Source organism: Channa argus, chromosome 15, assembly GCF_033026475.1.
Source record: "Channa argus isolate prfri chromosome 15, Channa argus male v1.0, whole genome shotgun sequence".
NCBI lineage: Eukaryota > Metazoa > Chordata > Actinopteri > Anabantiformes > Channidae > Channa > Channa argus.
Window position 1 is genome coordinate 23,515,353 of NC_090211.1, and position 10,633 is coordinate 23,525,985.

At 38.6% G+C, this 10,633-nt stretch overlaps 1 protein-coding gene across 2 annotated transcripts; it reads right to left on the reverse strand.

Moving 5' to 3' along the window:
• Positions 1-1,993: 1,993 nt before the first annotated feature.
• Positions 1,994-10,015, reverse strand: LOC137099849 (macrophage mannose receptor 1-like). Of its 2 annotated transcripts, none has more exons than XM_067477185.1 (6): positions 7,780-10,015; positions 7,617-7,678; positions 7,052-7,432; positions 5,641-5,976; positions 5,057-5,148; positions 1,994-4,151 (listed from the first exon to the last, which is right to left on the reverse strand). In XM_067477185.1, exons 2-6 carry the CDS (start codon positions 7,648-7,650, stop codon positions 4,035-4,037), a joined length of 960 nt encoding a protein of 319 aa, XP_067333286.1. In that variant the 5' UTR covers positions 7,651-7,678; positions 7,780-10,015; the 3' UTR covers positions 1,994-4,034. The 2 variants fall into 2 exon arrangements, with proteins under 2 accessions (XP_067333286.1, XP_067333285.1); XM_067477184.1 differs by having other exon boundaries at positions 5,641-5,979; positions 7,780-10,012.
• Positions 10,016-10,633: the final 618 nt, after the last annotated feature.

A 10,633-nucleotide genomic window follows, 5' to 3' on the forward strand; every position in this document is an offset into this window, starting at 1 on the left:
GACATCCAGGTCTTTGTCTTTTAGACATGCTTCAAGTTTGACTAATTGGTTAGTATCTTCTGGTTTCACAGATAAATAGAGCTGGGTATCATCTGCATAGCAGTGGAAGTTTATGGAATGTTTCCTAATAATTTTTCCTAAAGGTGACATGTACAGATTAAAAAGTATTGGTCCTAACACAGAGCCCTGTGGAACTCCATAGCTGACTTTGGTGCATAAAGAAGAGTCATCATTAACATGAACAAGTTGGAATCTGTCTGACAGATAAGATTTAAACCAATGTAATGCGGTTCCTTTAATCCCAAATGTTCTAAATGTTCCCAAATCCATGTTCTAGTCTCTGTAATAAAATGTTGTGGTCAATGGTGTCAAATGCGGCACTAAGGTCTAGTAAGACGAGTACAGACACAAGTCCATTTTCTGAAGCCAGGAGAAGATCATTGGAGACTTTTACCAGTGCTGTTTCTGTACTGTGATGAGCTCTAAATCCTGACTGAAAGTCTTCATACAAATTATTCTTGTAAAGGTGATCACATAATTGTTTTGCAACTACTTTTTCAAGGATTTTAGAAATAAACGGGAGATTTGATATTGGTCTATAGTTGGCTAAATCACCTGGATCAAGACAAGGTTTTTTAAGTAATGGTTTGATTACAGCAACTTTATAGGCCTTTGGTACATAGCCAGTTTCTAAAGATAGGTTAATCAAATCTAATATGAACGTGTCTATTAAAGGTAAAACATCTTTAAGCAATTTGGTTGGAACAGGGTCTAAAAGACATGTTGTTAGTTTTGAGGAGGCGATAGTTGAACTTAGCTCAGTGAGATCTATGGGTGAAAAGCAGTCTAAGATGGATTGGGGCCTTATTGAGGATTCTAGAGCTGTTGTACATGAAGATCTAGCCGTAATATTTGGCTAACCGGGATTCTTCTAAATTAGTGGAACGCCACTTCCTCTCTAACTTTCGTGTTGCCTGTTTTAAGCTGTGCATTTCTGAATTGTACCATGGAGGTCGGCTCCTCTGATTCACTGCCTTCTTTTTCAGAGGGGCAACTGTATCTAGTATCCTACGCAGTGAGGCGGCAGAATCGTCAACTAAATAATCAATTTGCACAGGAGTAAGATGGCTACTCACCATAGTATTGACACATGGTGGTGAAAAAGATGAAGAAATAATCTCTTTAAATGTATTCACAGCTTTTTCAGATAAACATCTGCTGTAGTGGAATTTTTTTCTAACTGCTGTATAGTCTGTTATTGTAAATTCAAATGTTATTAGAAAATGGTCAGACAGAAGAGAATTATGAGGAAATACTATTAAATTATCAGTTTCAATGCCATATGTAAGTACGAGGTCCAAGGTGTGACTAAAACAATGAGTGGGTTTATTTACATTTTGGAAAAAACCAATTGAATCTAATAATGAATTAAACGCAGTGCTCAGGCAGTTACTTTCAGCATCTACATGAATGTTAAAGTCACCCACTATAATGACTTTATCTGTACTAAGCACTAAATCCGATAGAAAATCAGAAAATTCTATCAAAAACTCTGACCAAACTCTTTACCATTTAAAAAATCTTTTCCAGTCTCCACTGCCTTTTAAATTCAGTGCAGCCGCTAATGTCACGTCCCCATAGCTCGGCATGTGCGGTAATTCAGCATCTCTCGTCACACACCTTTATTCACCAGGTGGTGCATTAAAGGGTGGTAAAAACAAAACTCATTATTCCTGCATGTAAAAGTTCAGTACGGTGAAATGACACAAAGCGCCTTCAGTAGGTACAAATTCTCCTACATCATCAAAGGAAACAACAAAAAGTTACAGTGAAATAAAGAAAAAATTCCATTTGCCTTGATCAAGAAATTGAGGTTGTGATTATTAATTAATTTCTGATGAAAAAACATTAGCACCCGTTGAATGTGCTTTAAATATTAACCAATACTGAACCAAAACTCATGGAGACTGAGTGAAGCACTTTGTAAGGTCTTATCTAGAAAACTACTATATCACTCATTGTTACTTACCTGCTTGAAGCTACAGTGTGCATTTAGTGATAATAATTTATCAAATTACAGTAAATAAGAAGCTGATAAACTCACTAGTCAAGCAGAAATTATTGCTCTTGTCTGATTGTTCAGTAGGGTGAGCCTCACTCAAACACATTTATTGGGCGGCTGTAGCTCAGTTGGTAAGGCAGTTGACCATGGACCACAGGGTCAGTGGTTCAATCCCCGCGCCTGGCTACAAGTCAAAGTGTCCTTGGGCAAGACACTGAACCCCAAGTTGCATGGCAGCCACCGCCATCGGTGTGTGAATGGGAATACATTGTAAAGTGCTTTGGATAAAAGCGCTATATAAGCGACTATTTACATTTAGAGCTTGTCTGCTACAGGTCAGATCAAGTGCTGATTAAGATCAGTGCTGGAGCATTTTTCCATTAGAAAATATGTGAAAAAAGTTGCAGTAAATAACTTTAACACATTTCTACTGCTGTGACACAAAAGGCAAAGCTGAGTTTGTGATTATGCTGCTTAAGAGGAGAACTAAAAAGCTAATGCTCATTCTGGCTCAAAGTTGCTCTGTTCATTTATAAAAATACCATCTTGTTGCAGAAACTAGTTCCTGAGCTGTCCTGAATGTATAGAGCCATACCTGACCACTGGATTAAAGGCTTGGCTTAGGTCTAGATCAGTCTGTGAGTGCAATCAGGTATTCCAAAGACATACCAACAGTGATGATGCTTCTGATGTTGAAAAATCATTACAGAAACATTACAGAAAACCTACAGAAACAGTGGATATTGTCCTCATCTTTGAGTTAGCCCTTTCACACAGGATGGACCATTGTAACTACAAAGTAGGTCAAAGCACATCAAGACTCTGGAAAACTCCAAACGAACATGGTTTAGTAAAAACGTAAGCGTTTCCCTTTGACAGGACACACTTTGCCTGTTTAATAACACACATACAAATGAGATGAACTTTAGCTGGGGTTGTTTTCATATTTGGTCTTAGACACACCACTAAATACCAAAAGTGACACTGATGCAAAGCTGGCAGTTTGCTGACTGCTCCTAATGAGCGCATGTTCACTGGCTGTTTGTTTTTATTAGTATAATAGTGACTCTGTTATTTGTAGCCTCAAGCTTGGTTTGTGGGGTTTATACCAGCGGCTGAGGCAACTCAGATGTGCACATGGAGGGCGAGAATGATCACGTTAACCCATGTTATTATTGATTTCATTCAGAGCACTCAGTTGCTACATCGGTGCTGTTTTTAGTTTGTGTTTCAAACAACCTTTTTCATTTTAGTTTGTGACAGAAACAAATGTATGAATCATGATTTAGTCCTCTGCCGATGTATTTACACACAGGTGGTCTTTCCATCACTGCTACTGCACAGACAAACATAAAGAAAAAGTTAAAAATATTTTATCTTCAGCAGAAGAACCACAGACACCAACAATCTTTTGGTGATAATTAAGTGACCAGCAGATGGCCGCAGATCATTATGTACGTTTCTGCAGCAACACCAGGTGAAACCATGATGACTCTCCTTTGCAGTTTCCATTTTCTGATGAAAGACAATTCATAATAATTTATTGTGCTTTAAATATTGTTTTGATAAAAAGATGCTTTGTTTTTCCTCTTTCACATGGTGCAATTCTTTACACATCTAAGTGAGATATTTTGCAGATGGTTGGAGAGGATTAAATATTTCATAAAACATGGTAACAACAGCTGGGAGGTTGTGTGAATTTAAATCATGCATTTCACATGAGGAGGTCCAATATTCATCAATGAAATTCAAAACATAATAGTAAATTAAATAATGATTTAACATGGACCCAAACAAGTACTAAAATCTACTGCAGTTTACAAAGATAATGAAACATAGGAAAAATAAATAAATGTATAATTTGTATGAATGAACGAACAACAATTCCTGTCCATGCAGCGTGTTTCTGGCGGCAGAACAATAGAGTTTAGGCTTCTTTACAACTAGAACACAATTAAAAGCATCAGTGTGGTCATTCGAGGGTACAGATGTTCTTCTCCTCTGTGTCTGTAGTTTTCTTCTGGAAGACTTCCCCATTAGGATGTTCCACCCATCTCATCTGGACCCCTTTATTTAGTCGCTGATGAAACTGGGAAAGCATAAGACGTGAGTACTGCAGACTCTTACCGACTTGTCTTCAGTAAGAGTTTACACAGTGAATATTATGAAGACTAGAACAGCCTCATTCAGTTCTGCTCTACTGCTATGTTCCTCAGTGGCCTCCTCTTGCTTTGCTCTGGTTTAATAAGTCACACCTCATTCAAGTTTCATTAAAATTCATGTGAAATGTTTAAAGATCTATCAACAATAAGATTATCACAGTGAAAGTCTTGAACCTTCTTTTTAAGCTGATCCTAAAAACTTCTCCATGAGCACAGATAAACACAGAATGTCTAAAGTAACGTTTATCACAAAAAGGATGTAAAAAAAACAAACAAAAAAAGCAACTACTGACAACATCCAAATATTGTTGTCTTTCTCCTGAAGGAAATTTTAACTGTGTCTTGTGATCTGTCCATGGCCTTATGTCAATAGTTATCAGTTTTTACAAAAACTCCTTTTGATTCATGATTCAGAGAAACAATGTGCAAATCAGCAGGAAATCATTTACATCCAAGGTCACAGACACCACATCCCTGCAGAATGATGTCACATTCGCATTGAAGTCATAATTTTTATTTTACTGTAATCAAGGGAATGTAGGGTTTGTCTGCTTACAGCTTAGATTGAAGCTTTGTCATCAGCCACTGACATTGGATTAATTTAAAAGAATTCTTTACTGTGTGGGTTTTGCATGATGTGAGTCCATGCAGCAGTTCTTCTTGCTTTGCTGTGATACTCACTTGTTAAAAAGAACTGACCTGAACATGGGATGTTACACCAAACATCGAGAACACATTGTTATTCACTGTTATTTTTGTTAATTGTTCGTTAAATGTTTGCATTTCAAAAACCCTCAAAACATGTTTTAACATAGTGATTAACCACCATTACCTGCTGTAAGATGTCTTTCAGATCCTCCATGTCCACAGAGGAGTCACTTTTCTCCAGCTCCACCTGCACCACCAGCTTTCTCACTACAGGTTCTGTTTTATCAGAATCAGAAACAGTTTATTGTCCTGGTGTCAGGTGCATACACATAATCTAAAATATAAAGTTAAAATGCAAAGGTGTGACACACAACAAATATGAAGTATGTACACAGAGATAGAATAAAATAATAAAGATGTATGTAAACAGAATATTCACATCTCCCTTTTTGATGGTGAGGGGAGGGGGAGATCTCAGTGTGGCAGTGTTGGAGGGGGGATGCTGTTGATCAAAAGCAGGTCTGAGGTATCAGGTCTGTCCCAATGTCTTTCAAAGTGGCATTAATACTCATTCAGGCTTGTAGTTAAGTTTTGCCTTCAGTCCTTTCCAGACAGAGGCAGAGTCGTTGGCTGACTATTGCTGTTCCATTCTCTCACCATGCGCTGATTTACCTCTGCTCACCTCCTTGGTAAATGTGTACTTAACCTTTCTTATTAAAAGTTATATTTAATATCCTATTAATTTATAATTTAAAGATCAAAACTCACCTGCAATACATGCAAAGTGGTTTTGGGAGCTGCAGTCAATGCTTTTCCATTTGCCAGAGTTTGAAGCCACACAAATGCCAGGAGATGTAGCAGAAGGTGGATTATCAGGATCCCAGTAACTGAATGAAACTGGGCTCCCATCAGACCACTTCCAGGAGTCTCTGAAGAGGCCGATCCAGGTGTATTCACTCTGCAGCATCATCTTTATCTGATCGTTCTCAGCCTTGTTCCTCACGCTGGCCAGGTCCGTGTGGTGCAGCCTACAGTAGCTCTGAGCGTCCATCCAGGTCATAAACTGATTCACTAAGATGAAGCTTGAAGAGGGGTCCCGTTTTCCTGCTAAACCAGGAAATAATTAAATGGTGCATTAATCAGTTAATAAAAAAAATGCATGAACAATGCTACTATTGTTGTACTGTGATTAGCATTTCCCGTTTAGCCATATGACACTTTAGATATGTTAGTGTTTTTTATAATTAGATTCCTGTCCACTACTGAGACATAGACAATGTTTCATTCTCAGTCGGGTCTATTACTTGGGACCACTGGAAGATCACATCAGAAATCCCTGAGGAATATTCTCAACTAGAATGTCACCTTGTCCATACCAGCAAAACCAGGGTCACATCCTGGAGCCAGATGCAGCCCTCCTCTGTGCCCCACAAGATCAACCTGCACAAAGTGTGTAAACAGGTGTGGGTTGGTTGCTGAGTGACCTGCTTCACTACATGATAAGGGAGGGGACTGGGACTTACATGATGAAATATATGGGATTCTGGGCGAATGCTCTTCTGCTCATTTGTTTATTAGAACATCACTGTTGACAATGCAGCTTTAGTGAAGAGGACCCAATTTGAATAATTCAGAATGCCTAACGTGAACAAATGACTGGACTTTGCTAGTTGTGAGCTTCTGGGTTTTGCTGACCTCACAGTGGTGGAGCAGTCAGTGGCACACCACCTTCCTCTTAGCCACTGTTGCACTCTTATTTCATCTGGACCAGTCTCATCAGGCAAAATAAAGCACTTCACTGCCTCCATGTACAAAAAAGGTGTAGAGGTCAGCAGCACAGTCTATTAAAAATTTAAATGGCTCTTACATCATTTAGTTTTCAAGTCTTTGTCAGTAACTGTCCATCATTAATGAAATTAACACTGTTCTGTGGTGTCAACTCTTTTGGGTGTTTTGGTTTTTGGAGCATGAAGTTCAGGAGTGGGCTACAACTACCACACTGAGGTGCTGAGGCAAGTTGGGTTACTATGGTAACGCCAGTTTTAAGAAAACTGAGGTGAGACTGCATCTTGAATGGAGACTACATTTAAGTAGACTGCACAACCTGCCTCTCTGCATCCACAAAGTAAGTATGGAAGCATGCTGACATTACCATGTAGCACAGTGTGACACTTCTCACCGTTGTAGCAGATGAAGGCCAACGTATTGATGCACAGTTGATCCGTCCATGTCCCCCCTGTAGCCATTGCCACACAAACCTTATAATATCCACCACCATTGGGTTCCTGAGAATTCCACATCCTGAAATCAGCCTCTCCTTTCCCATAGTAGGCCTGGTTTTCCAGAGACCACCTCCATGCTTCAGTGTCAGCACTCAGGCCAATCCACACAGAAGGATTAGTGCCTATGAGCTGGTTGAGCTCAGCCAGTTGTTCCTCGTTCTGTACAGTGGCCAGGTCGGTGTACATAGACCTGCAGTAGCTCTGAGCATCAGTCCAGGTCTTTAGTTGTGTCACCAGGATGTAAAGTCGAAGAGAATAAGAAGGCAGAAAACACAATCCTGTGGTAATGATAAAAAGGTCATCTACATTATTAATAAGTATTGATTAGTAGGCAACTACATTCTGTGATACACTCACTTTGTAATTATTCACAACATTAAAACTGATAGGATCACTTAACATTCTGGATTCTACTGTCTTTGACTTTGTGTCGCTCCATGGTGACAATGGTCTCCTACTTACCTGACAGGACCATCATACCCACTGTCCCGTCCATACAGTCCAGTTGGACAGATCACTTGCACCTTAAAGAGAAAAGTTGACATTTAAAGCTAGATGACTGTTTAATACATGTGTAAGCATAAATGAATTAATCCCGCATAAATCATGTCTCAGTTGTCCTTACCTGCTCCTCTCTACACCTGCTGATGGACAGGTCTGACTGTCAGAACTACTTCTTTTGGAAATGTAAATTTTGCTATATCATGTACTGTAGGCAAATCAGTTAACTCCCTTCACACCATGCAAAGAACTGCTCATCATAACATCAATGTTGACTTTGTGAGGAAACTTATTAATTCAGAATGAATAAAGGTAACATCAGACTTTGTCATTGTGTTTATGTTGGTGTTCCACAAGAGAGACACAGGCATAGTAAAGGGGCATTTTTTTTAATTTATACTGTTATTGAAATACATTTTAAACATGTGTTTAAACACTTGAATAATTTTTCAATGAAGAGAAACATCCGTTAATATGTGGCTCCGTCATATTTCTAAAGCAACACTATAGTCAGTCATCAGTAAAATTATACTGTAGTCACTGAAAAACCTCTTTGCCAATAAAAAGTACATTTTTACGTCACTAAATAAAGGCCACTTTGTTCTTTTTAATGGAAAAACATGTACATAAAATGATGATGATTTAGTGCCTACCCCAAAACCAAAGCACTAAATTTGTACAGTTTAAATTCCACATTTCTGCCATTTTGGCAGAGTTGTAAAAGACTGCATCCAAAACTTTGGTGCCTGTTACCAAATGGGGTAAAATGTCAACAGATCTCTACCTTTCTACATGGAGGTGCTCTTTAGCAAACCGCTATCACGGTTTTGGTTAAAGGTGGACCCAAGTGAGGAGACTGCGCGAGGGATGAATTTAACAAAAAGCTTTTATCGGCGACAAACTAATGACAAAAACAGATCACTCTAAACAGGAGGGTACACGGAAAACAGGCTCAACATAGGGTAAAAGATCACAAACACAATCCACTTGTCTGAACGCAAGGGCAGTAAATTTAAGAGAACAAAACACAAAAACAAAAACTAATGTTAACTACGGGAGTGGAATATAGTAAACCAGAATGCTACAAAGACTCAGGAATAAAGACTAGGGGGTGAAACAAACTTAACTAAACAAACAAACAACAAAAAACTAACAAAAACTAAACAGAACAAACAAAATAGGATTCGGGTAAGGAAACAAACTACTAAACACAAGGAACACACATAGTAACAACTAAATAAGGTAAAACAGAAACATGAACATAAACACACTGGAAGAAAAGGATAAACTAAGTAACAAGGTCAAGGAAGCACGAGAACTAACACGGAAACTAAGGGGAGGCACACACAAACAAACTGAGCATAAAACGCTGGCAGACTGAAGGGAACAAAAGCATACTTAAAACACAAAACCAGGGTCAAACAAGCAGAGATAATGAAAGTCTAGACTAAACAGTGAAAAGGACAAGGCAAACCTCAGACCAAAACTGCAGATGCAGAGTGCAGAAAAGAACAACCAGGGTTCCAACAATCAGGCTAATAAAGCGTTCAGAGAAGTGAGTTAAACAACAAGGATCTGGCAGGGGGATGTGGGGAAGACTGGATATAAATAGTGAAGGGAACAGGTGCAAACAATGAGGGATAACTAGCGTAAAGCTAACAGAATAGTACTAGAAATAGGAAGTGGGGAAAAATGGACTACAAAATAAAGGTCCAAGGGGAGGAAGTGTGTCGGATTATGACAACAGCCCTGTGGGTTGTGTAAGAGGGAAGCAAAAAAAAGAAGAATATTAAATTGCCCACATTTATGATTGTCCTTGTTGATAACTGCTTATTTGAGGGACTGTCATAGTGTGACTTGTGAAAAATCAAATGATCAACATGAACAGCCTCAGTCTTTTCTATCATAAAACTGATAATATTTGTAAAATGGTCAAGGGGAGGTCTGTAAAAAAACGCAAGTGCAAACTGTATAGGGCATGTTTTTTAAGAGGATTAATGCAGATTCGAACCCTACACAAAATATTAGTAGTCGAGTGCTTAGCTCTTGTACTGTGCAGCTAAGTGGGATTTTTTCTGACATGTTTGTTACATCTCTCCAGCTACAGAGAGTTCATATAATATGAAAACATGCTGTGATAACAGTAAAAATCCCTGAGCTATGAATAATTTTACATTGCTTGCTGTCTCTTCCTGGGTTATACAAGAGAACTTGAGGCAAGTGGAAGTATACTATGATCCATGTAGAGGTTTTGAGGACTACACTCTCACACCTGCTACTTCAGCACATGGAAACCCTTAAAAGGCTTGTTTTTTATTCTGCTGCACATTTAATAGACTAATAGACTAGTAGGGTGTTGAGCCTACTATTCCCTTAACTCTGAGCAATGACTTCATGACTTTCTTTATGAATAAAATTGTAGCTATTAGAGAAAGAATTCACCAGATCTCCCCCGCCCCCAAATATTACAGATAGATCTTCGCTTACAGCAGTGCTAGAGTCATCGATAAGGCCCCAATCCGTTAGACTGCTTTTTACCCATAGATCTCTCTGAGCTAACTTCAATTATTACCTCATCTAAACCAACAACCTGTCTGCTAGACCCTATTGAAACCTAGCTGCTCAAGGAAGCTTTACCCTTAATAGATACGTTCATATTAGATATCATCAATCTATCTTTAGAAACAGGCTATGTATGTATGTAGCCATTTACAGACCAATATCTAATCTCCCCTTTATTTTTAAATAATTGAAAATGTAGTTGCAAAACAATTATATGACCACCTTCATAGGAATAATTTGTATGAAGACTTTCAATCAGGATTTAGAGTTCATCATAGTACAGAACCAACACTGGTAAAAGTCACCAACGATCTTCTTATGGCCTCAGATAATGGGCTCATCTCTACACTTGTTCTGTTAGATCTTAGTGCTGCATTCGATACCATTGATCATAACATTTTATTACAGAGACTAGA